This window comes from Callorhinchus milii, unplaced genomic scaffold (assembly GCF_018977255.1).
Source record: "Callorhinchus milii isolate IMCB2004 unplaced genomic scaffold, IMCB_Cmil_1.0 Scaffold7, whole genome shotgun sequence".
Lineage (NCBI taxonomy): Eukaryota > Metazoa > Chordata > Chondrichthyes > Chimaeriformes > Callorhinchidae > Callorhinchus > Callorhinchus milii.
This window is the reverse complement of record NW_024704748.1, coordinates 24,929,883-24,957,603: the sequence shown is the minus strand read 5'-3', so window position 1 is coordinate 24,957,603 and position 27,721 is coordinate 24,929,883. Positions and strand designations below refer to the sequence as shown.

Below are 27,721 nucleotides of genomic sequence, written 5' to 3'. Positions count from 1 at the left end.
GAACAAAGATTTTATTGACTTCTTGCCTCAACAGTTATTAATGCAGGAATGAGAAAACACTTTTTGCAAGCCAATGATCAGCAGGACTTGGTTGAGTGGGTGAATATACTGAACAAAGCTACAAAGATCACAGTAAGTAAAGTTTATTAAAGTCTCATTGTAAATGCAGGCACTAAATCTGGGTCAGATGTAAATAAACATCTGGTCACCAGTAAGACTTTTCACATCAGTAAATTTAATTATGCCCCCATTACTTTTTTCTTTGTTGTGCTGCAACTTTGTAGTTTTTGCTTCTTTTTCTGATTACATTTTGGTTTTTTTTTAAAAAGGAAATCCTTTTTTTCCTTTTAATGGCTTTGTTCACTTGAGTCAGTTTCCTTCATCTAAATTATAAGTTTGGTTTGTGCTTTTACTAAGTCTTTGAAAGCCACATGCATAATAAAAAAACCTGCTACATGTGGGAGACATTCAAGTTGGGTGTTCATATGGATAAACTGAATTTAAACATTACATGCAACTCATGATTCCTATACATAAGGCATATATAATGAACCTTACATTTGAAAATACATCAACAACAAGATTACATTTGTATAGCGCCTTTCACATCGGGAGGACGTCCCAAGGTGCTATGAAATTTGGCTGTTTGCAAAATTACTTTTCAACTAACATTCTCAAAGTCAAATGTTATGTTTCCCTTCGGTTCATGGATCAGTTTTCTAAAAAAAACCTGCAAAAGTTGTCATTTTGTACGGTCTGTTAAAATATAGTATTCTCAAACAAATGCATGGGTAAAGGTTTCCTTTAAATTGGATGCTTTTCACATGGAGGGAAATGTGTGAGTGGGTCGTTTCAGCTGAGACATCTGCTTTATTATTTGTTTTTTGACCTCATGTGTATTAGCCATGGACATGAAAGTTTTAATGTTACCAATGATGTATGTATAAAGACTTATTTTATCCTTTTCGAGTGAAAGAGGGTATCCATAATCCAGATAATATGACAACTAATGAATGGCTGTGTCTCATCCTAACGACATCTAGTCAAATTTAGGCTTATTATAATAATACTTGTCCAAATGTATTTTTTTCATACACTCATGAAATGATCAAGAGATCGCATTATCTTTCCAGTTCCTATTTTTAGGAAATCTGTCTTGTAAAGATGTTGCAAGATCTGGGTGCTGCAAAGAGCTGAAATACTCTTTTGGATTTAAATCTGACGTAAAACACAAAATTTATGGTGGTTACACTGATATTAGAACTATAAATCAAAATTGACACATCCTTTTGTCCTTAAAAATAATGGCTTTATTTTTTTTCGCATAGGGAGAATAGAGGCATACTGTTTCAGCCAAGAAGAAATCTCCTCTAGTACACTGAATTAAAATTCTGTTGAGCAGTATCTTTGTTCCCTTTGTGTGAGTCAAATGATTAGTTTTAAATCCACAGCACTCACACAGCATGATTAGATTTTCAGGCAGCCTCTGTTTTCTTTTAAATAAAATGTTGAAAGTTCATCACCTTAGGTGAAAGAAGATGATCAGCTTCTACAACAAGTTTCATCTTAGGATGGTATTGAGGAGGGTTCTTAAGCGTCCGATTTCTCAGTAAGTTCTGAAGCAGATATAATAGGCAAATCAAGTAAAGCCAAACTCTATAGAAAAAAAACCTACATGTGAAATGGATGGTTTCAGTTGGGTATGGTGTATGGTGCTTCTGTTAACTCGAGAATAATTTTGACCCAGATTCTCAGAAACTTGAAGTATTATAGACACATAATACACATCCCCCCCATCCCTAAGTATTATTTTTTGCTCAGACATCAAAGAGCTTAGTTCTTAATAGCATCTGATGCCCCCTTATTAAAATATAGTGCCTATCTCAGGATTAATAAAAGCAGACATTTTAGTAACGTTTCTAAAGCCTAAATCATTTACTCTTTTGGCATTTAAGTTAATAATGTGGTTTTATGCTGATTTTAGCAGCCCTTTTCTGTTTGTCCAGGGAAAATGCTGTGCTACTATGCCTTACTATCTTTCTGTTTCCTGAGCAGTTTTTTGGCTCCCGTAACAAATTGTTGGCTAAATTACAACAGGATAAAGAAAATGTTAGTTAAAAGCACCAGTCATTGACTTAAAAATCGAGTAGGCTTTGTATTCACTATTGTTTACAGATAGCATCATGCTGCTCATACTTGCCGTGAGCTTATTTTAAAATTAACTGTAGCTTCTAAAAATGTTCTCTTGCATTTCCCTTTCTGTGACACTTATATGTCACTTTTATATTGGTGTTGTCAAGATTGCATAAAACCGTAAATGTAAAACTATTTGCCTGGACAATACATTTAGACTACCTGAACACATTATCGCGATTAAAGATGACTTTCGCTTGAAATTTGCAAGTTTAAATTATGGGTCAGTGGTTTCATATGCCTATTGGGACCAAACATTGGCTCATGCTCAACTCTTTCATGCAGCTGGGTTTAATCATTTTGAGTCTGGACCATGACCTGTGCTGGGAAAAATGTGAGCTTCTCCGTGGAAACTATGCCTCCCATTGGTATTGCCACAGAGAAACAATGATAAAGGAATTTGATGTACAATAATTTAGTGCCTTCTTAACTCGGACAGTTGGGGAAAGAATGTGTGGACAAACATAACTTGACGAAAAGGTATATAAAAAAATGCTTCAAGGAGAAATCAATTAATTTTTTTAAAAAAAAGTGCAAGCTTATTTCCTGTTCTTTTGTGCGATTTTATATGCAAAATTTGGTGCATTAATGGAGTATGATTCACTGTGTGTGTCCTTATTGCTGCTAATGTCAAACATATTGGCCTGGAAATAGCATGGCAGAAGTTGCATTGTTATAAAATTGCTTTGTAAGAATACTTTCTTCTGTAAGAAAAAATTGAAACCAAAAATCTTAATTCAGGTGTATTTGGGAAACTAATGGACAGTGATAATTTTTTTAAGAGGACTGTATTCCCNTTTTTTTTCAACGGAAAAATCTTGCTGAATAGAATTTTCTTCCCAGCCGCAAAGAACATTGTAATTCGTTTAAATATTTTAACCGAGCAATAAGAATCCAGACTTTTCTTATTCTGTACATTAAGAATGTCTTGTCATTTGTAATTTGAAGAATGAAATGAAATATATTAGTGTTTGGTGTATAAAAACTACAAATGAACTGGAAAACTGTCTGATCAGAATTCACTGTAACGGATAATTTCCGGATAATGGGAATTGAGTTTGTTATATGGTACAGTAAATAATTTGGTGGGGGGAAGCTTTTGTTATTTTCTGTCATGAGCACGTGTTCGTGTTAGCAAATCACTTTAACATATAAGATTTTAGTCTAAATTTTGGTTTGCGATTAGTGTTTGTACTGAAGTACTAAATGAAGCTCATTTAAAAATATGATTGAATTAGTAGTTTTGTGTCAGCAGTCTTTTCAAAAACATCCATAAATAGAGCTCACCATTAGTTGCTGTGCTACCAGTTCATTGTTTGCTGCTTCCTGTTGAAGCTTGTGCAAAACTCTCAGTGCATGGGATTAGAGGTTGCATATCCATCCAGAATATTTGAAAATGCCCTGAGAGACACTTATTTATTAAGCAAGGCTTAGTTCTTTAAGGATCTGGATAGCCTTGGTACATAATTCCTAAAATATGCATACATAATATAAAAACTTAGTCATTAAAATGCTTATTACTTATGTAATATGATATACATACCTTAAATATTTGTTTTAAAACAGGTACCCAAACAATCAGACGTTCTGCTGAATACAGATAACCAAAGTTGCCATGCGGAGGGGCAGTGTGCAAGGAAGCCAGGACCATACAAAACTGAAATTATTGGAGGTGTTCCCATTATTACACAGACTTGTCAGGTGAATGTACAAATAATCTGCGGGGAAATGTAAGAGTTAAGTGCTGTGGCGGGTAATTTCCTCCTGTTGATGTGTAATGTTTTTTGAGTCAAAATCGCTTGTTCAAACATCTGGATTTCTGAAAGATGCGAATTTCATTTGAGTAGTCAATATGGCCCAAGGGTGGCAAACAGTAAAATAACCATTTTGAAAACTTCAGTGTGAAGCTCTTAATGGACTTCAGTTAAACAATTACTAAGATTATTATTTGGCACAATAAAGAAAATAACCCAGATGTGGGTTTAATGCTGTCCAGTAAGATTCACAAGTTTGGGTAAAAGTAGAATGGAGTTTTTGCATTGAATTTAAAAACATTTTAAAATTAATTTGACTTCCAATTTTATTACGATTCTTGTAAGTAAGCTTTTATAGGGTTTAAATTGTATGTTGTAATGAAATACATGTAAAAACTGTATGGAACACTTCATTCATTGTTACTGTAAATAATTCCAGTATTACTCAAAATGCTGCAAGTATAATTTTAAGTTCCTAGTAGATTGGTACTGAAACATCATGTAAGAACTTCTCAGAAATTGCCCTGATCATATTAGTAGTTTAATAACAGTGGAAATGTTGCCCATTATCACAGTTTCCATCATAGCTTTACTATGTCACATTATGGTTTCATATTGTGGTATTCAAGGAATATGTATTTTGAAATCAATATTTTGATTTATAAAGTTAATATTTGAAAATAACAAAAGTATTTCCTGATGAGGTGCTGACTAACCTCTGTACTTGTGTTAACATGTCTAGACTGCAATTTATTCAAGCCATTATAGTCCAGAGTGTTGTTGGATTCAGTCGACCAAATTTTGGTAAACTATTAAAGTATAGGTGTTGTGTCTAAACTGGTTGTTTCCAACCAACAATCAAAAGTCTGGAAAGTCTGATATATGTGCATGGCTATATTCGGTTTGATTATTGGGTGTCTGTAATACACGTTGTTTTTCTTTCAACAGGAGGGGCATGAAAATCTGGATGGAAATGAGAAAAGCAACTTGAAACGCTCCCAAAGCCAACTAGCTTATTTTATTGGCAAACCTGCATCTGACCTGGCAGTCATTAAAAGTGGCTACTGCGTTAAACAAGGAGCAGTGGTGAGTAACGGCAGAGTGGAAAATACTGACCCTGTTAAGAATGGCAATCTAATTAAAATCAATTTTACTACCTGCTTAGGAGAAGTACAGAGGGGCTGTCGCATTGGATCATTTTTTTCTCTTTAGGTTCTCGTTGCTCATTTGGCATTTATCTCTTCTTGAACTAATTTAAAGATTGGGGTTCTGACTTTTCCAATACATAGTTAAACTTTTAACTGTTTTTCTTGTTCTTAAGATGAGGGATGTGAATACCAGGATATGTATATTCACAATAATTTTGGGGTACCAAGTGCCAGAATCCAGCAAGCCTAGATCACGTATAGCACAGCCAGATACAAGCAAAGATTTCCATATTCTACATGAAATATGTGCAAGAAAGGACTTAGAAAAGTCCCAATTTATGCTCAGTTGTGATTAGTTTATTTATGAGCATGGATTCATTTCTTTCACTCTGTCTTCACTTTGAGTTGTATTTTAGTTTTACTTTTTGATGTGCTGAGTAATAAGTTGGAATGGCATCGTAAATGCTGCACTATTTTGATGCAGGAATGCATTGACTTTGAAAGACATGTCCATGGTGAACTGTTAACCAATTTGGACAAGTTAGGTTTACTGCAAGCCCAGGTCAGATGTAGATTCAAAGTAACTGAGTACACAATTCACTGATTGTCTTAAAAGAATTGCAAGTGATAATTCAATCTAGCAAGGCTATAACGTCAGACCAATTAATAATAAATTTATAAAATCTAAATGAAGATTTCTGTAATTTCATTCCTTCCACTTTTCAATGTCAACATTTATTTTTGCAGATGAAAAACTGGAAGAGAAGATATTTCATACTGGACGAAAATTCAATAGGTTACTACAAATCTGATCTGGTAAGCCGCTTTGACATTAACTAATTTATGAACTGGCAGGAAATTACTTAATTGTCAAATTTAGCTCCTAGCTAAGAAAATTATTGCATCAGAAAATGCTTGCGTGTTTCATGTAATTTATTGCAGCTTTTGCTTACATTGACCACCTTTGGGTTTCATAAGATAGCTTCTAAAACTATAGGTGTTATGGCAAACATTTCAGCAGTTTGTATAAAGAAAGATTTTCTGAATTCAGTTCTGTTTATAAGCAAAAGACAATTCAAATAATTTGCATACCAGGATTTAAAATATTTACATTTGTTGACCTCTGAAGACAGTTTACATTGTTCTAATATTTGCTCAAAATGTTAACCACAAGCCTTAGTGTTGTACACATTTAAAATGTTCTACCTCTGATGATATTTTAAACCGCTGGGAAGATGTGAATGAGTTTTTAACATTTCAGTCTAGAAAGAAGTCGACTGGGCTAAATTTTAACTCGAGTTTCAGAGACATTGAGACATCCAGTTTTTCCTCCTAAGCCTCTTCTCATACTTTTGTTGACCTTTTAGCTATCTCTTCTGTAAAGTTTACACTTTGTTAAATTATCATTGTCATCATAAATGCATCTTTTGCATTCTGTGTTCAAGGTTTCTCCTTTGAGGTCTGTGTTGCTTCATGCAGATCAACTTGTTCTTGTGAATCTGGCTCTTCCCGTTTGCATGATCTATGCACCTTGTCAAGATACCTTGTACTGCTGACGCATAATCCAGAATTGTACTTACTGTGCCAAGATCATCATGAGCGTGTAATTTGGTGGAAGAATTTTCTTCAAATATGTTCAGCTTTCTTTGATAACATAGATTACAAGCTTCAACAGGTCAAATAAGCAAAACTCCAGTTAGGTGAAGAATCAAGTACAAGTTCGGGCTGTTTTTAAAGGAATAGTCCAGCATATCTGTACTAATTGAATTGGGTGCTTTGAGTCAACAGCTTGAGGGGGAATTGTAGCAGCTTGTTCCCTTAATATGACTAGCATCTCTACTCTAGTTATTTGGGTGCTTACCTTGTTTCTTTAATTTGTGTCACTGAAATAGTGACAGTTGATAGTTAATACAAAAGTGCTGAATGAAAGAAGGCTTAATGAGAGCAGTGCTGGCACTTCCTGCTGCCGCTCAATTCAGAATGGCTTTGGTCATTGTATTGTTGGACTCTGAATTAGAGGTACTGAGCTAGATATTATCCCCGTAACAGAGTTGTTTGCATATCTAGTTTACTCAGAGAGTATGATTCAGGTAGTAAACTCATGCTGGGCCATTCCTTAACGGAGCCCCAACTTGTACTCCATTCTCTACCTGTCCTCAAACTCTGCTGCATTGACATGCTAGAACTTGAGACTTCTAAGGAATCCATTACATTGAATTTCCCAGAACTTAAGGTGGCGAAGTATACGAGGAGCCTTTTCCTCATAACAATCCTAAGTAAAAGAATTGATGTCCTCTTAAGACGTGGGTAATTCAGCATTGCACGTGACTGGACTTGCACAGAAAATGCCTCACCATCCTCACTGGAACCAAATCTGATCAATGCACTTTTCCTGATTCATTTGATCACAAGATTTTTGTAAGCTAAGACTTAAGGGTAATCCTTCTCAATAGTTCATTGATCTTTAGAAGCACAATTTACTTGAGGTGTAGCATACTCAAGTAATCATGGTTTAAACTCATGGCCACTATAATCTGCATATACCTCACACTTATTTACATTCCGTTCTATTGGAGGGAAAGTGATTTTGCAGGTTACTGGAATTTTACTTAGTGGTAATTTGGGACTTTTTTTATGCATTCTACTTAACAATGAGAACAGTGAAAAAGTAAAACGTGTTGCAAAAGCGGGAAAAATCATTTAGGTGACTCCATTCATTGTTTGAATTAATGGCAATTCCTGTTTAATTTATAAAATTTAACTTGGATGTATTTAAAATAGATAGGCAAATAACCAAGTTACCGCTGTGCACAGTCTGATACAATACTGTACAGACATGTTTATTATTAAGTATGAGCTATTTCTTTCCCACTTTGCACAGTGTTCATTGACCTGATGCTTTGAATTAGTTCAGCTTTGTTTGAACTTGTGAAATGTGTTATTGCAGTTGAATGATTCAGAAAAATTGCAAAATGTTCTGTGCACATTCACTCTGCTAAAAATATACAAATGACCAATCACGGCTACAACTTGAAATTTGACGGCTAAAAGATTTATGCATATTTCTGTCTTGATACATGTTCTGCCTTGGCAGCAATAATCTTGAATTTTTATTTTTGAATCTACTGGCACTCCAACTGAATTCTTACTGTTGCTACTCCTACAAATTGGCTACAAATGATTATTATTAATGATTATTTTTTTCAAGAGTTTGGGTTACGTTATCTCACAGGAATGAGCTACTAACTTGACTCCGAAGCTCACTCATTGATCTGTACTGTTTTAGGTTGTTCTGTTATCTTAGAAACTTTGTGAACATCGTAATGAAGTACCTACTTTCCAAAGCGATTTCCACATTGCTTGGAATTAAAATATTCAAACTTACTTCAATCGTATTTTAATTTAAAACGACTCTGAGAAATGCTTTGGAAAATGAAAATAGGCACTGCAACCTCGTGGTTTGCAGATTTTTCAAGACAACAGCAACCTGTGGTGGGGCTTGGAATCAGCAGCCTTGCTGTTTCCCTGATGAAGACACGGGCACTAACTCTTTTAAAAAAAGAGCTACTAATTGTATGATACAATTCGAGAAATCCATCTCACAAATCTTTCTTGCAAGATCATGTAATCTGCTTTGCACAATTTACTGAATCAAGATGCTATCTAACCGCTTCCTGCTTTAAACACTATGAGGTGCACCTATTTTTATGGAACCTCTATTGAGTTATTAAAATAATTGTAGATTTTGATTGAGATGCACAAGTACTTGCTTGACATTACACATATGTAAAAAGCGGTCTTCAGATTTAGTTCAACATTTCTCTGTATGCAGATAATTGCGTAGATGCCTTAGCTGAAAGGTTTTTCTTTTATAAAATATGGAATGTTTTTTTTTGCAGGATAAGGAACCACTTCGCACAATACCACTTAAAGAAGTTAATAAAGTTCAGGAGTGTAAACAAAGGTTAGATTTGATTCTTTGCTTTAGACTAGGAACAAAACCAGTTGTTAACTCCATACCTTCACATGACTTTATTCATCTAAATCGTTTAGTGCTCCATATTCTGCTTGGTAAATTTAGTATTTCTGTCCTTATTCTAGACATAAATAAGATTCATTGTAAGTTTCATTTGGAGTCCTGTAGCTCAGTGGTTAGAGCACTCATCTCTCAATCGAGAGACCCTTAGTTCGATTCCCGGCAGGACAAAATATTCAGCAAGTTTACTTACTGCACATACCTCTCTTTACCGAGCAGTAAATAGGAACCCGGTTGTTAGTCGATTGGCGGATCGCTTTTCCAGAGGTAAAGATTCTTTCAAAAAAATAATAATAAATTGGTCACTGCAGTCCATGATTGTTTGTGGGACACTGCTGTGCGCAATTGGCTGCCGCATTTCGCCCGCTAAATATACAGTCAATTCAGTTCACAGTATATTCTGTGAAGCGTTTTGAGACATCTCGAATACGTGAAATACAAACATTATTATTATAAGTCATTTTGGGGGTGGTGTACCCATATGGAAGCAAAATCTGAATCCTGTTAATCTTGCAGTGGTAAGCGATAACCACTTGTTTGCAGCAAATACTTTGAATTGATTTGTATTCACTGATTTGCTGTTGATGCTGCTGTGTCGCAAAGTTTGTTCATGTAGTTTAATGTCTTCTGTTTCTGAATTTCACCTGATCTGGTTAGGTAACAGGAATGTTGCTTCTCAGGAAAGAAGGGGAATTGATCAGAGATAGCACAAACATAACTCGGGTGTTAGCCTGGTTCAGTTGGTTGCACTCTTGCCTTTGAATCAGAAGATTATGGGTTCAAGCCCCACATCAGGACATTTAGTTCCAGGCTGACATTCCAGTGCAGTGCTGGGGATGTGCTATATTGTTGGAAGTGCCATCTTTTGGCACTATTCGAAAAGAGAAGGGAATTTCTCCTATAGTCCTGGCCAACAACAACAACAAGATTCCATTTATAGAGCGCCTTTCACGTCGGGAGGACGTCCCAAGGCACTGTGAATCAGTGATTCAGATAAAAATTGGCATTCACTGCATAGCTGTTTGTTGTGCAGAAATTGCCGGTTGCCTATAAAATAGTCACTACACCTGAGTCAAATCCGGTGAAGCACTTTGAGACGTTTTCATGACACAATGAGGCAGTATACCAAATGCTAGGATTATTATCTCTCAATAGGCAGTTAAAGTAGGATTTGTAGCTGCTGGGAGCAGGTAATTTTCACTACTTTTTCAGGGAAGAGACATTGTATAAAGGAATCAATCAGAACATTATTTGATCATAATACTTTGCGTTACAGAGATATTCTGCTGAGAGACAACCTGTTTGAAATTGTTACTAATTTTAGGACATTTTATGTGCAGGTAAGCATTTTTTTTTGCACTGGGTAGAATTAAGAGTATTTACGGTTGATTAATGTTTCAAAATCTATTTGAGCTGTTTTATTAAAGTTGGACAGTCATCATTTTGGGGTTTGAAATTACTAAACACATTTGAATTAGCAGACAAAATCCAATGATTTGTTTTGAAGCCCCTATCCTGGGGTTGCAGGTTATTGTGATAATGATTGTGTTGAAGACAACCCAAAGTGGCACATAGCCAAGAGATGCTTATTGCATTTTCATGGTGTTGGAGGAAAAGAGCTAGATACAACCCTACTTCAATCTCTATTTCAGAAAACTGAGCAAACTTCTCAAAACACTAAATTAAAATGCTAATCAGGCAAGTCACTCCATCAATCTGCTCGTCTTGTTGTTCATCACAAAAAGAACATGTCATTTGAATGAATAAACCACAGTTGAAGTGGCCATCTGTAAATTAAAATTTGAATTTCCAAGTTGTATTTGAGCATTTGGTACTTGACACCATAAGGTATCATACAAGTTCACCCTTTTTTTATAATAATAATCCCTTCTAAAATAATAATGATTTGGTTACTCAATCCATGACTATGTGGGACACTGTTGTGCACAATTGGCTGCCACATTTCACCCACAAAATATACAGTCAATTCACTTTACAGTATGTGAAACGTGATAAAGTGCTCGGATTATTGTATTATTTTAGAGGAAGTTATCTTTGTTGTTGTTTGTTTGAGTTTGTTGCTTCCTCGCTACTGGCCTGGAAAGCATTTCTAGCTTTTTTTCTCCCCCCCACTCCCGCCCCTCAACCCCTGCCTATCAAAGGAAAACGTATCCTTGATATTTAATACTTATAATACTTAGATAGGTCCACGATTGAATTGTGGCAGAAATTAAACTTTATTCAAACCAGTTTTCAGTTAACATATCTGTCAAAAGACCATTTTTGCGATATACAGAAACCTTACATGTCTTTCTTGGCCCGAGGTGGGTTGCATCAAGTCTATTCCTATCCCAAGAAGCGGTGGGCGGTGAACGTTTGTGCAGTCGTCAATGACACTTATGCTTGTTGTGTTTCGGTAGTCACCATTACAAAAATCCTTTCTTGCGTCATTGTGTGGGAAGTGCGCACAAAGATCCTACCCCGATTCTATTTAATTTGCTGTGTAAAGACATTTAAGTATTCAAAAAGGATAGCTATACATAATGATTGTGTACTTTTATTGAGTTCTCAGTATAATGTAGGTGTTTTTGATCCATAACGTATCTCTTGTGATTCTTTGTGTTTCAGGCTGATAGCCCTGAAGATATGCACAACTGGATCAAGGCAATATCTGGGGCAATAGTAGCACAGCGAGGCCCTGGCAGATCAGCAGCGTCTGTATGTTCATACATTACAATTTGTACAAAATATTCAAAATATCACTAGTATTAGCAAAGGTCTTCTGTTCGTTTGTTGAGCTGATTCTTTTTATTTCAAGGTGATTTCCCACTCTTTGCCCACTTCCAAAAGTATGGTGCTAGCCTTTTTTATATAGTTGATTAGTTTGTCTTTCATTCTGTTTTCAGAAAGAGTGCATTAGAGCTCAGCAAGGCAAAAGTCAGCAAATCCCCTTTGTTTGATTTGTGCATAATTTATTTTATCTTTGAAATTTTTGGGGAGGGCAAGTTTGCAGGGCTATGGGGAGAGCGCGGGGGAGTGGGATTGATTTGGATAGCCCTTTTCGAAGAACTGGCACAGACATGATAGGGCCAAATGACGACCTCCTGTGCTGTATAATTCTATGATTCTACAAAATCTTAATATTTGTTAGTTTTATTTTAATTTGAAAAAAACAAATTAAAAAGGTCTTGGCTAAGATACTTCAAGCAGAATTTAAATCCAAAACATGTGTAAAATGGCAAATGTTAAGATTTAGATAACTGAATAGAATAAGCCTTCAGATAGTTTATTTTGCATGGGTATATGTAGAAATACTGTATAAAAATTATACAGTACTACAATATTAATTCTCTCCTTGCTGCTACAAAGTACAGTATGTTAAACATGCTTTTCATAAGAATTATACAGTACTACAACATTATAATAATTTATCGGTTCGTTATTATTTCAGTATGCATTCCAAATAATTCATTTGTTTATGTTATTAACTTTTTAATTAAAATGGTTGTAGTTGCTAAAGATTTTTTTTGTGAGTTAGTTTCTTTTGCAGGTTTGTTTTCTGCAGATAAACTCTGCTGTATGTGGATCGCAGTATTTCTTCCTATTAATCCTTCTTTATTCAGGGTAGCTTTCTTGGTTATACTCTCCTCACCAGATCACACAGTCATGTTTCTGGGATTACTAATCAATTTGCAGATTCCAAAACCAATCACATTCAGATATCCCAAGTTTAGAGGATCAAAATTTAGTTACAGAAATGGTGAATTTCAGCATGATGGAACCAGGAATTACAGTATGTTGGTTTAATTGAAAACGTCTTCACAAATCAAACATTTGACTGTGTTTTCTATTCTCTGCTCTCTTATAAATGTAGGATACTCTAATCTGAGCTTTGCACTGTGTTCTTCAGATGCGGCAGGCCAGAAGGCTGTCGAATCCTTGTATACAGAGGTATACATCAAGAACTGGTGAATGCAGCACGTATGTGAGCTCTCATGTAAAGCAAGCTTTATTAAGGAGGATTAGAATCTAGCAGTTGATTGTGCTAGAGNTTTTTTAATACTAAAGCTAGTGTACAATAATGGATTAATCCATTGGTTGAACTGCTGATTTATGATCACCAATTTAAACTAATACATTATTCCTGCTGAATAAAGCAGCATAATATTAACTCTCCTTGCTGCTACAAAGTACAGTGATTAAAACACTTTTCCTATTGATTTGAAATCCATGTAATTCATTTGTACCATAACGTTCTTTCCTAATGTGTGTCACAAGTAGAACAAGGAATAAGCTGCAAATTTGATCATTGAAATTTGATTTTGTGATTCTGTGGCCTAGTAACTGTTGGCTTGTTATAGTGAGGCTGCCTTCATTTTCTCAAGACAGTATTCATCTTCAGGAGGTCTACAGTGATGATGGGGAGATGAAGGCAAATGGAGGGAGATGATTTACTTTACATCCTAAACAAATAGGAAAATTTGCAGTAGATTGAGAGTTGACTATGTGTCAGTATCTTGCATCCTGAACACTAATGGATAGTGTAGGTAAAAAACAAAGTTGGTGATGTATACAAAGGCAAAGTTAAATATTGTTTTACTTTTTAGGGACGCGTAGTTCATGGCACAACGAAGAAAATGATTCATTCCTTAACTTATCATCCTCCATGGTGTTTTTACCATTTTGATTATTTGCATGAGAGTTCATATTTCCTCATTTTTATTTATGGCACAAGCTGACCTTTTAAATTTGTTCAAGCAATGACCGTGTTAATGCTTTGCTAACACTTACAAAAGATTGATTACCGGTTGATATAACCACAATCTCTTCATTTTTCTGCATGTAAGCTCTTTCCTGGAGTGTATGAATGTTTGAAGCATGTCGACATTTAACGTTAAAAATAGCAGTTGCATTGCATGTGCAAACTTGTGTGTGAGTAGACTTGTGTGTGTATGAGTGTGTGTAGGCATTCTATCTTCATGCAAATCTGAACGAGCATAAACTTGGTAACCATTTTTAATTTACTAAAGGTTTGTATTTTATTTACAGGTGTTTAGAAAGCCCACAATAATTTTATAGAGAAGAATGTAATGTTTTGAATGACCTATCAGTAATGTTGTGATTTCAGGTAGCATGATTTAAAATCATCATGTTTTTATACAAGTTGTTTTATATGATCTGATGACTTTTAAGGTACCAAATATTTAAGGTTTGCTTTTGTTTCCATTGCTCATTGATGTCTTGGATATTGTGCTATCTGGATGACTGACTTATTCATATGTTTACTGCAAAACTGTGCCATATACTGTGATCGCTAACATTTAATACCAACTAAACCCATATGTTTTTTTTACGACACAAGTGCTAATGTGAAAGATGTTTATTTACGATACGATCGCCACAATGTAGCAGTCAAATTGTTTTACGCAGTCTTAATGCCCATTATTTTGGTAACTTAAATCTGTCTTGTTGAACTTGCAAGCACATTGTTGCTTTTGTGGTTCAACAAAGTTCACAAAAAAATGGCATATTGCTTTATTTATAAGAAAACATTTTAAGTGTACTTTCCAGTTATGAAATAACCACTTTCAATACTTGCTCTTGCATTTAATGTTAATGCTTGCATATGTTTCAGAACTTTATGGGCGATGGTCCCCCTTTTTTAAAAAAAATGAAATTAAAAATATTTGTAACATGCTATTTGAAATGCATTATAAATACATAATTTTCTGATTTTTGTAAGCCTAGTTTGTGTTACTTGTGTAACGTAGTTTGGTTGTATTGTCCAACTGCAAATACAAAATTATGTTGAGTTTTCTGCACACCAGTTTGGAAATCTGTTACCAAAACAAACTCAGTTCATTACAAAATGCTGCTATCTAAAGATTCTAAGTTTGGTACGCAAAGGTATCCTTGCTATTTTTCTTTGCTTCGTTTTGTAGTAAATAAATAATCAGCGAGTGAGCATAGGGAATAAACCAGCAGTACTGTATATCATTCATGATTTTCCAGTAGCGTGCGACCATTACATTCTCTTTTGGCTTTTATGTTGTGCTGTGTTGCTTTCTGTGCCTTTAGAATTGTCTGCTGACCTCACAAACTATAGCAATTTGTGGTAAAGTAAATTTGAAGTTTTACTGCAAGTCAGTTTTTATATATATTTTTAATGCTTTAACAGCTCTCATTGCTTATAAGGTTGCTTTCCAATAATTTTCTACTTTTTGTTAGTGCTCGTGCTTGTTCATGCCTATGAATTTATAAAATACATGATGCATTGCTGTCGTCCCTGGCAAATAACTTGTACAACGCTTCCCACAAAACAAAGAGGAATGTGTATTATTATTATGTTCTGATAGCTTAGAAATGCCGCCATGAACAATAATTGAGAGGTTTGTTAGAAGTGGAAAACCAAATATTGAATGATTCATCTATGCGTGTCTGTAAGGTGATGTGATGGGGTCATTAAAAAAGAAAAGTTTTTGTATGAAACGGATTTGTTTCTTATACATCTTGTAAATCCTTACTGTGAAACATTAGTGTAAAATGTATGTTTATTCAAGTGGTCAGAATATTTGGTTGAATGGTCTATATTTAAAACTTGATGGATTTCAGCAAGCAATTCTGAAAAATTCTCAAAAGCATAAAGGGTGAGTCTAGAGGGGAAACAACTATATAAAAGTTTATTAAGTGGTGAAACATAACTTCAACCATTGGAGCTGATTTAATTACAAAATTTAAAAGGGAATTAGATAAACATTTGAACAATTAAGATATAAAACAAAATGGAAAAGAGCAGGGATGTCTAAAATGACTCCAGTTGGGGAAGGTAACTTGTCACACGCATAATGGGCTTAATGGCAGCCTTTTGCAATGAACTTTCAGTCTAATTTGAAAGGTTACAGCTGCCAGCTAATTACACAACTTGGGATTAATTTGCAGTTATTGAATTAATTACAGGGCAACTCATTTTTGTGCCCTGGCTGCCTTTGCAATTTTATAAATCGCCTTGATTTTGCTTTTCTTTATAACAATTGGGTTCTCATCAGGCAGATCTACAACCATCCAGCATGTCTCCTGATGTTCAGTATTTCAGGATCAAGTGCCCTCCTTTGCTGCATAATGCTCCCTAAAATGCTTTGCTTCTCGTGCAACAATGTACGCTTATTAATGTCATTGCTGGTGCTTTGCTTTATGTGTTTCTTTCCTGCTTTTGTTTTGCAGAGAGTAAAATCTGATTCTGAAATAGTGACATGCCACTAATGACCTTGTGTGTCTGACCAACACTCCTCTTTACAGGAGCCTTCTGACCCATCCACAGCAGAATGCAGTACTATCTCATCTTCCTCAGCGACAGCAGCCAGCTATAATCCCCTCTTTGCAGCAGCCAGCTTCACTCCAGGCCCAGTCCTCAAACCCCCACGTGACGAGGAGAAGCGAGGACTTCAGGAGCCTTCTACCGTGGCTCAGCCAGGGCAGCACAAGGTCGAGGCTCTCTCTACCAGAAAACCAGCTTCCAAAATGATGCAGGAAGCTACTCCAGTCTCCCAAAGTAAAAATGGCCTGAAGGAGACTTATCCTGCTCCTGTGGATCTAGATGATGCCAGTCTTCCTGTCAGTGACATTTGAGTAAAACTCCCAACTGTCTAATAGTGACGCACATTGCTAGGAAATGATAGGAAGGGGATAGTTCTGTTCTCAGAAACTAAACTTGACTTAAAGATTCACCTCATTTGTCTCCATAGTGATGTGCATCTGCTGAGATCTCTCGGTGGCAGATTCCATGTTATTAGCACTCATGGAGAAATACGGATTGGTTGGTGTTATTTGTATGGCTTTGTTAGGTTTTTAAAAAAAAGAAAAGTTGTGCCTAAAGAACAGTATGTGTACCTTCCTGGTCCAAAGATGCTGCACCTTGTCATTAAATGTATGGATTATTCTTTTGTATATTTAGGTTAATAAATTAGGATTTCCATTGTGAGAATCTTACACCGTGTTTTTCCCAGCCTTGACAGTTCCGGGGTTGTACTGTGTATAATCTTTGACATTTGGCCTGTGTGTTTTATGCACAAAATTACCATAGAGCTTTAAGTGCCTGTCTGTACACTCTGTAAAACAAGTTATTGTGGTTTGTATAGATATTTGATCACATATATTGCAAAACATTACACATTTTATACCTACGTTCGTAAGCTTTTGAGGTGAACCAATGGAGAAAGAAATTGTACTAACTTGTTTAATTCGATAAAATTCAAGTTCAGATTGATAAGGATGTATCTGTTTAATACTTTTGAATAGTTTCCTGTGCAATACTTATTTCAATAATTGCAAATGATGAAAGATATCGAACATTTTTGATACTGTCATTGGGTATTGTATCTTTAGTTTTTTTTAAAGTATGTACATGTATGTATGTGTGGGTATATATATATACTACATGTACAAAGATGTACATACACACTTCCTGATAGGATAAAAGATATGAGTGTTTATTTTACCGGTTGTGCACCTACCAAATATATTTCACTCTAGACTTTGACAATTACCGCTATAGAGCCATTTAACTCAATTGATTTAGGATTCAGAGTCACTGGAATAACTGGAATGCTTTGAAGGGAATCCTAGTTTAAATACAATTGTGAGATTGAGACATTTTTCACTTGCGGTAGAAACATGGTGGTCATTTGTGGAAATGAGTATTGTAATGCACCTATCAATGGTATTTAATCTGCAATTATGGGAATTAAAGGGCATTGACACCTAATTGAATACCTGCATTTTTATCTCTGGTTAAATTCAATTCTGCATAGTTTTTAGCCTGCAGGAAGTACTTATGACTGACTTCCCTCTGAATTTCTGGATCTGAAATTTAATGATAGTATATAATAGTTGGCATTAATTTTAATTATTAACATAAACCTAGTTTTTGTATGGAATTTGGTAACTTTTCTACTTTTATAACTATCTCCCACCAATATTCTTGTTTGTACCAAGTATGGATTATATATCTGGATAGCAACTTATTGGGCCCAGTGGCTTTTGATAATTGACTACCATTTATTTACTCTAGTTTTTAACAAAGTACACAAGTAATTTTTTTTTGTCCAACAGTAGTCTCTGGCTACTTACATGGAAATGCTCAGAATTTTAATGTTTGCAGCTATCTTCGGAAGTTCAGCTGAGCATCATTGAACTAACAGAGTGAAATTTGTTTGAGGGATGCTCTACATATAAGGAAAATGTTTACTGATGTGAGTATGTTCTTACATAACAACTTAATATTTAAGTGTTCGGGGTGGGGGGGGGGGGGGGGGGGGGGGGAGAGAATCTCTTAATCCTCACATACTTTGGTTTCGATGTTGATACCTGGGGTTATCAATGTTACATCTGAACTCATTCCTGTCGAAGAATATAAGTAAAGAACTTTAATATCAACCTTTGACTTATCAATCATTCTCTGCAATTTGTAAATTTTAGAAACGTTTTGTTGTTGGCTATCTTTAGTTTGAGTTGCAGAGTGAATAGTTGAACTATTTTATCTTATTAGTGCTGTTTTATCTTAAATGGAGTTGTCAAAATGTGTGGCCCAATACAGATTTCACAGATGACCACCAATTTGCTGAGAATGAGAACTCTCAAAAAAAATCATTTTCTGAACACACTAAAGTATTTTTCCATTTCTTTTACTGTGAACCTTAATATTCATTTGTGGTTACTTTTCAAGCCACCTGTGATTTACATGTTTTTCACCAAAAGGAACAAACTTTGTAAGATAACTGGATATGTTGTATGCTTTTTTTAAAAAAAAATGTTATCTGGCCCCACTCTTCCAATTATAGGTGGAATTGGATCTTGTATGAATTGCAACGATTATTTCAGAAACCTGTGGGCGATGTCATGAGTAGAACCTATTAATATCGACATTTAGTTTAATATTTTTATTTTTGTAATTGTAAATTTGCTGAGCTTATTGGCACACTTGCTGGTACTGCTTCTGACATTGCATGTGCTACTGCTATCTATCTGTGTACTTGAATGTTCTTTGCAATTGAATGGATTGGGTGAAATTACTGATTGCATTTACACTATTTTAGGGACTATTTTCAACTACTGCTGAATTGAAGGTATCCAATATGTTGAGGTGGCAAAATATGTAGTTCTGATGATGGTTTGGTTTGCTAACAAAGCTTTTATTTATCTTTGCCGAACTTTTTATAATTCTATAAAAATGTTTAAATTATTTTTCAAGGTTACATAATGAATATTCTGAAAGATGGTTGGTCATCTGACAATAAAGGATTATGATGATGACTTAAACACCTTGTGGCTCTTCTGAATCATTTCATATAAGTGAATCGATGAACATAAGCATCTTGTTACCCTGACGTTCACATGAATATGGAAATGTTGCACCTGACTTTAAAGGCTAAAAAGTTTCAATCAAAGTGTCACACTGAAATGAGAAAGACATAGAGTTGCTTATTCTGGATGAAAGATCGAAATGGGACAAAAGGCCTCCACCCTCCTAAGTCATTCCCACACTATTTCTGTCTCGTTCTGTTTCAATTTTAAAACGTTCCCAATCTGTCCGCTCCCTCTGCTCGGCAGGCATGATCCTGTACCTTGTCCCCCACCCTACCCACTCCAGCACCGGGGGTCGGGCTTTCAAACCTTTCTGCCCCACCCTCTGGATCTCCATCCCAGAGCCTCTCTGCCTCACCTTAAAGGCCCATCTCAAGACCTTCCTCTATGACTGTGCCTTCAGTCATCCTCCCACCTCCGCTACCTTTGCCTTCCACCCTCTTGACTCCAACCCCCAACTTGGGGGCAAGGACTTCACTATCCAGCGCCTTGGAACCTTCTCTCAAAGAAAAAAGCGCTATCTAAATGCAATTTATTATTCCTCTTGATTCCCCCCCGCCCCCACACACACTAAATGTGCATTGGGACATCACTAGCTTCTTTTTCAGTAATGGATTTGTAAAGAAGGTCAAGGCTACTGTTGATACGTGATAAATGGCACTTGAGACGTTAAAGTGTTGAAATACATCACTGGTTTTGTATCTGTTGCATTCAGAAAGCAGCACTGACCTCTTGTGTTTGAGCAAGGAATGATTTGCAAAAGTAAGATCACATTCTTGAAGTGCCTTAAACTCACATGTAATATAGTTTTAACAGATTTGAGATTCAGGATTCATCACTATTTTGTTAATCCAATTGATACTTGTGATTTACCACTTTAATTGTATTTTCTTACAACCTTTGACACGGAGAGAAAAGGGAATTGAGGGACGTGGAAGAAGTTTTTCAGGAAGGGCGGAGGCTCATGTGGTGTACAAAACCCCAGAACAGATGAGTTGGGCTGAATTGTGTGTTTCCGTGCTGTAAAGCTTTATATAAAAAGCAGCTGCACATTGTCAGTCCTGCCACATTTTTCACCATTTGTTGCGGTTACCCATGAAAGTGCAGTCAAGTACAGAGTGCAGGTAGGGTTACCACAGTGCTGGGGGGTGGGTGTTGCGTTGTCGGAGGTGCCGTCCTTTGGATGAGATGCTAAACCGAGTTCCCCTCTGCCTGTTCAGATGGATGTTAAAGATCCCAAGGCACTACTCGAAAAGAGAAGGTTATTTCTCCCGGTGTCCTGGCCAACGATACCCCAAATAAAATTGGGTCACTCGCTCCATAGCTGTGCAAATTCTGGCTGCCGTGTTTTGCCCACGAAATACACGGTCTAATCCACCTTACATTCTGTCCTGTGAAATACTTTGAGACGTCTCAACGACGTGATAAGGTGCTGTAATCAAATGCAAGCATTTCTTTTTTATTTCTTTTACGTAGGCTCCAGAAACTAATGTGCGTGACCACTCATTGCACGCATTCACAGTGACACGCAGTGGCACTTACTGTGTATTGCAAAGCGGATGTCATCCTTTCATGGTTGGTAGTCATTTGAAAGTCGTGAGCAAACTATAGGTAACTGCAATCGCAGCAACTACTATTAGATGCAGTGAACTGAGGTGGGTTATTGAGGCATTGTAATTTGCTCTTCAAGGTATTGTTGATGGCAAGTATGCGAGTTAAGCCACATGCACCAATTCTGTGTGGTAATCTCTAAATGATGCTACAGATCAGATACTGCTGCAGAGTTTTGATTTAACTGTTGAAAACCAGGTGCAGAAATTGTTTTTCCAATTATTTAATAATAATCGGTAATGAATGTAATGGATTAAATGAACACGCTAGCTATTTGAGTGCTTGAACTTTGGTATACTTCAACGGAATTTATTTATTTTGCACCTGTTGCCACTTCTTTTGTAGTTTTTCAGTAGTGTTCACGCAAGTGGTGTGATTTACCTCCCATGGTGCCACCGGCACTTTTTTTTATATACAGTCTAACTTTATTAGGATTCCACACATTTGGCATTTATAATAGTGAAACCTCATTCGATGCATATTCCCTGTTGTTTCTGCATTAGCTGGTCTCTCGCCAGACAGGACAAAACTCAACAGCGACATGCGTTTATATAGCGCCATTCACATCGGGAGGATAACTCAAAGCAATTCATGTAGTTGACATGAGCTGGGGGGGGGGGGGGTGAGTATAATAATAATACTTGCATTTGATATAGCACCTTATCATGTCTTCGAGATATCTCAAAGAGCTCCACAGAATAAGGGTTTTAAAGTGAGGAGGAAGTAATGAACCTCATTGGGATACATATTGGAGTATGTATATGTATTAGTTGAACTTTGCACCAGACAGGACATGACTCAAACTGTAATTATGATAAAAAAATATTTATTAATGTGCCTGTGACAACAGTGAGTTAGTCAATCTGCTGAGCTTCTCCCACGCTGATGCCATGATCATCCCACAAAGTTAACCTTGTCAAAATCTCGTCTCGCAGTCTGGAGTTTAGTAACCCTCATTGTTGTTCAGAGAAAAACAATCTTTTCCTGTATTATTACGCAGGATTCAATAACATTTTAATTTCAAAATGAGGGCATTGAGTTTCGTTCAGCAGGTAATAGGGCTGTAGCATTAGAAATTATACAGCTGTGAACATAACTTTCAGGCAGGCGATTAAACCTACAATTACAATATAACAATAACAAAATTACATTTGTATAATGCCTTTCATGTTGGGAGGACATCCTAAGGCACTGGACAATTACAATACTAGAGACAAACCAAATCTTGAAAAATTATGCATAAAGCAATTGCTCTAAATTATGAAACTATCAGTTCTTGCTGCTAATGAATTTGTTTTAACATATGCTTTGAACAAACTGGATATTTGTAAAAAGTATACCTCAATCTAAAGATCAGGATAGTATAGCTGTACAGGAGTTTATTCAACTATAATGGGACTGAAGGCTGTCCACAGGTGAAAGTGTCAATGTTTTTCATGTCTTTCTCTGGAATAGAGCAATCAGCTTTCAAACAACTTGTGAAGAATGACTGAGTGCTTCATTTGCTTCAGGATTAAATCCCAAGATGCCCGTACGAAGCAGTTGAATGAAATTGGGAAACCTGGACATCTTAAGACAAACCGAGAAAAAGTATTTTTAGAGAAGGGACTGTATAAGATGCCATCACCTGGGTAGAAACAAACAAATTGAGTAAAAGAGATTGGTGCCTGTCCTGTGTAACCAGGGCGTGATAAGAACATTATAATAATAATCCTTGTATTTGATATAGAGCTTTTCACATCTTCTAGATGTCTCAAAGTGCTTTGTTGAATATATTGTAAAGTGAATTGACTGTATATTTTGTAAGCGAAACTCAGCAGCCAATTGCACACAGCAGCGTCCCACAAACAGTCATGGATTCAGTGACCAAATTATTATTTTTTGGGGGGGGATTATTATCAGGTGAGTGGAGTAAGGAAACTTGGCCAATGTTTCGCCCTGCTGGGAATCGAGACCTCTTGCTTGCAAGGCGAGTGCTCTAACCACTGAGCTACAGGACCCCTCATAGATGAATTATCACCTCTAATGGTTGCTATATAAAGCAATCTTATTGGACCTATATCACAAGGTTAAATGAGTGGTATTTTATGGTTAACATTTGAATCTTCCGTCATATCGTTAGCTGTAAAGAGAATGTGTGAGGCTGATGGCTTATTACATTGTGTGTAGTTCACATCAAGTTGTCACATATATATTTAAAACTTTTCTCGTCTCATTCTGAGCATGTGTATATCATCAAGATGTATTTGTTTACATTCTATGCTTAATTCTTCAACCTTGCACACAACTGCAGGAGTATGACAAGCAGATTAATCTTTATCAATCTTTCATACCTTTGATCAGCGGTATGTAATTTGCCTTATCTTTGGATAGTATTCCAAACATCCGTCTGAAAGTGTAGTTCGTGTTCCTAGAATTGAGATTACTGTGTTGTATTTAAACACAACATTTTATCTGTATTCCAAAAAGCAGTTATGGAATAATAGTAGAGTGGGTGGATTGATTGAGGAATTATGACTTCATTCCAGAAAGTTAAATAATGCAGCATCGATTACATTTATACCNTTTTTTTGATCTCATCAAGATATTGATATTGAGTAATTGAAATTATTCCAGCATCAGCATTAAAATGTCCAACTAGTAATCATTTCTAGAACAAAACTCCTATACATTGTTCTGTTGTGGCTTAGGCTCAAGTTCAGCAATGTATTATTCATAGAATCTTTGTTTAATGTCAGTTGCTTTTCAACAGCAGAGGAACAAAGACAGGAAGGACTTGTGGAGGATGAGGTGGTTTGGCCATTGTAATGGTACATATTTCGCTCCAGAATTTAATAAGAACAATCTGATTGCCTTTCTGTTGAATAAGTCATAGGCTAGGCTGGAATTGCATTGCATTGCAGGCCTTATTACTGCATTGGCAGAGTTAACGTCCTTTGGATGAGACATTAAACTGAGATCCCAACTGGACCTGTTCAGGTGGGCGTTAAATGCCACTATTTGAAAAGACTATTTGAAACGTTTCTCCCAGAGTCCTGACCGACAATCCCCTGGATAAAACTGATCATTCATTTCAAGGTTTGTGGGACACTGCTGTGTGCAAACTGGCTGCCGCGTTTGTCTACAGATACACTTAAGTAAAATCCTTTGAGTTGTATCTGAAGCCTGACAGACATTTTTCCTTGACACTTATCAGCCAACCAGCCCGATGCCACAGTGCAAGGACAACTATCGCATTTGTTGAAGGCGCTCATTGCTGTACACGAGGATACATTTCGAGGTTCTGTGTTATTTTCTTGGAATCAAATAAAAGCTGCGATGAAATAAAAATTGTTGGTGATTAGCGAAATGTAGGGGATCCCACTGCCATAGAATTGTGTTAAGATTGTTTCACAGTCGCTGACTACTATTTTTCTCTCCATCTCTAGAAGTAGGAGCGTTTGAAGTTGAAGACAACCCCTGGCGTGCCTGACTGGGGTTTGATTTTATGCACAAATGGAGTGACTTCTGCCTGCTGCTAAAGGCATCGATGTGATTTTCCTAAGTCTGCCCACTGTTACGCGTCTCCAACCAAACTCTCAGATTGTGACTCGTCTACAATCGAATCTTTGTTGTCGCGGGTTGCCAATGATTCCACCCAGTGCTGTAAACAGCCGGAATCTACAGCATCAGCAGCTTGGAGAGTGGGATGAGAAACAATTCCTCCAAAGGGCTGAGATAAGAAAAAAAAAGTGGAAACTCGTCAGCAAAGTTCCTAAAACTTGTTTTCAAACATTATCTTGTTGAATTTCTTATGCATAAAGCTGGGTTGTTGTGGAAAGGTCTTTATTTCCATTGAAAAGTCTGCTGCTACTTGAGTTTACTGCAGAGTGAACTATTATGGTTTAAAAGAGATGTAGTGTGTCAGCCTGGCTCAGTTGGTAGCAACCTCAACTCTGAGTCAGAATATTGTTCGTTTAAACTTCAAGTCAGGACTTGGAACCCATATAGTCTTTGCTGACACTCCAATGCAGTGCTGGAGGTGTGCTGCATTGTCGGAGATGCTGTGTTTCAGATGAGAAGTTAAATCAACTGCTATATCAAATGCAAGGATTAGTATTAAAAGAATGCTTATTATAAGAATACGTATAAGTATTATAAGAATAATTATAAGAATACTATCCACAGAGAATGTTGATGCAATTTCTTCCAATGTATCATAAAATTAGTAACCAAATCATTAATAAATCCAAAAACTATATGAGTTTAATATAGTCCTGCGTCATTCCATTAGAATGTTAGAATATATTATTTTCTGGACAGTTGTGATAAACTTTACACATCATGATCTGTCTGAGCCACAGACCAAATTACACAAAATCCTAAACTTGTTATCATATTTTTGCACTTTTGGCAAAGTATTAAAACTTGAGTGGCATTAGAAGAATTTTCATAATAAAATGATATTATCAGAATACTGGAAAAACATTTTGGAAATCAATCACTCGTGGGAGAGAAATGCTCTCTTTCAACATCAACAACTTGCATTTATATAACTCCTTTCACAGTGGGTCGTGTCTGAGACGTTTAAAAGCGACTGGCATCAGGGATTCTACCCACTTGGCTCCTGTTGACCCTGTAAGCTAAAACTCTAACTGGTAGGATTCTTGGCAGACACTGCTCCTGATTGCAAGTTGTGCGGTTCTCGCTGGTTAAACGTCATCGGTACCCTACTACACACCTGCCTGGGGTCCCCAAAATAACAACCTTCGCATTTGATAAAGCGCTTTATCACACCTTGGAGGCGCTTCACAAAATAGACTGTAAAGTGAATTGACTGTATATTTGTGGGCGAAACGCGGCAGCCAATTGTGCACAGCAGCGTCCCACAAACAGTCGTGGGTTGAGTGAACGCATAATTTTTTTTGATGGGAACATTACGGAAACGCGATCCGACAACCGACTTAACAACTGGTTTCCTACACTTACTGCTTGGTAAACAGAGGTGTGTGGAATATGGAAACTTGCCTTAGGTTTTGCGCTGCCCGGGAATCAAACCCAGGTCCTCTCTCTTGCGAGCGCTCGAACGACTGAACTGCAAGCCTTGGCTCTGCCAACCTCCACCTAATATCCGACGGAATTAGGTAAGCGAGGTCTATATCCCTCCAGGGAGACAGTGCGCATTCCGTTCCAGACACATAGACATTTCCACACATAGGTAGCGTATATACGTGAAACTCAAAGTCTGGTTTGGATACTCCGAAACATGATGAAAAGTTTCTGCATGTGTCAGATACCCAGCTGACCAACAAATATGTTTTCCTGGCACTCACAATCTCTTCAATTCAGGCACTGAGTGCTCCTGACATTGTCTGGAAAGGTTACAGCAGAAATAACATTTTACAGAAATTTCCGTTACTGTGTAGTGGAGCATTTCAGAGGCTGATTTTTTTTTTAAAATCCATGATCTGCTTAAAAAAAATACAGAATGTATAATTTTCCAATGTGTGGTTTAGTCGATCATAATAACCATTTAATAACTAGAATTCGCGTTGGTAGATAACGAAATTACAAGAGGGAAATAATAATAATAATAATCCTTGCATTTGATACAGTGCCTTATCACGTCTTCGAGAATGTACTGTAAAGTAGATTGAGTGTATATTTTACAGGGCGAAACTGGAATAAAATAAACTCGAATCGGCAGCATGACAGCCCTGGAATTTGACCACCACCAACAACAGCAAATAGCATTTGTATAGCGCCTTTCATGTCGGGAGGACGTCCCGAGGCGCTGGACAGTCAGTCGGGGATCTGGACCGGGGAGTTATTTCTCACCCTTTCTCCCACGCGAATAAATCGTTACGACGATCGACTTAACTGACACGTAGGAAAATTACTGCATATGTGTACAGATATATATATATTTTTTTTAAAAAAAAAGCAGAACATCTGTGAAAGGGCAGGGAGAAGGCGGGGGATGCTGAGAGCCAGTCAAACACAGTAAGCCAATGGGTTCTGGCTCAGTGTTGTGTCTGACGGTCTCAGCCCTTTTCCAGCGAAGCCGCAGTGGCTGTTATGAAATGTGAGCCGCGTGTAAATCACATCACTCGTCAAACCGAAGGGACCATCGCCGGAGCTCAGAGGCGTCCGGATCCACGCGACTTTTTCTCCTGCAAAAAAAAAAAAAAAAATCGTCAATTTTTTTTCTCGTGCGGTTCACCGCTATCGTACCAACTTTTTTTTTAAACCCCCCCCTCCTCCCGCCCCCGGAAAAAGGGGGAAATAGTAGCATTATTTCAAAAGAAATTACCGATTTTGTTTTTCGGGTGAAAATAACTCACTTTTTTTTAAGAGAAACAAGAACGCGGAGAAAGACAGAACTTTAGATTTCGTAAAGTTATTGGAAATCCCTGTTTTTTTTAAAAAAAAGTATACAATTTTGCAAGTGGTTTTTTTTTTGCGGGGAGAGGAGGAGGGAAGAAGGAAGGAAGGAAGGAAGGAAGGAAAAGGTGGTGGGGAGAGAGAGAGAGAGAGAAAAAAACTGAAATTGTGCAAAAAAAGTTTTATTTTCTTTAAAAAAAGGTAAGTTTTGAACCCCCCTCCCCCCCTCCATCCCCAAAAAAAACCCTTTAAATTGT

At 36.7% G+C, this 27,721-nt stretch overlaps 1 protein-coding gene across 9 annotated transcripts in view; it reads left to right on the top strand.

Moving 5' to 3' along the window:
* The window catches only part of plekha1b (pleckstrin homology domain containing, family A (phosphoinositide binding specific) member 1b), a 32,402-nt gene extending 14,510 nt beyond the window's left edge, over positions 1-17,892 (top strand). The window contains exons 5-13 of one of the 9 annotated variants that reach the window (XM_042336777.1): positions 35-132; positions 3,760-3,894; positions 4,896-5,033; positions 5,843-5,911; positions 8,995-9,059; positions 10,408-10,471; positions 11,760-11,849; positions 13,042-13,082; positions 16,428-16,717. In XM_042336777.1, the coding sequence (XP_042192711.1) occupies positions 35-132; positions 3,760-3,894; positions 4,896-5,033; positions 5,843-5,911; positions 8,995-9,059; positions 10,408-10,471; positions 11,760-11,849; positions 13,042-13,082; positions 16,428-16,653 (926 nt within the window). In that variant the 3' untranslated portion in view covers positions 16,654-16,717. Of the gene's footprint in view, positions 1-34; positions 133-3,759; positions 3,895-4,895; positions 5,034-5,842; positions 5,912-8,994; positions 9,060-10,407; positions 10,472-11,759; positions 11,850-13,041; positions 13,129-14,180; positions 14,218-16,352 lie in introns of those variants that run through there. The other 8 variants (XM_042336776.1, XM_042336782.1, XM_042336780.1 and 5 more) reach the window with 8 other exon arrangements.
* The last annotated feature ends 9,829 nt before the right edge of the window (positions 17,893-27,721 follow it).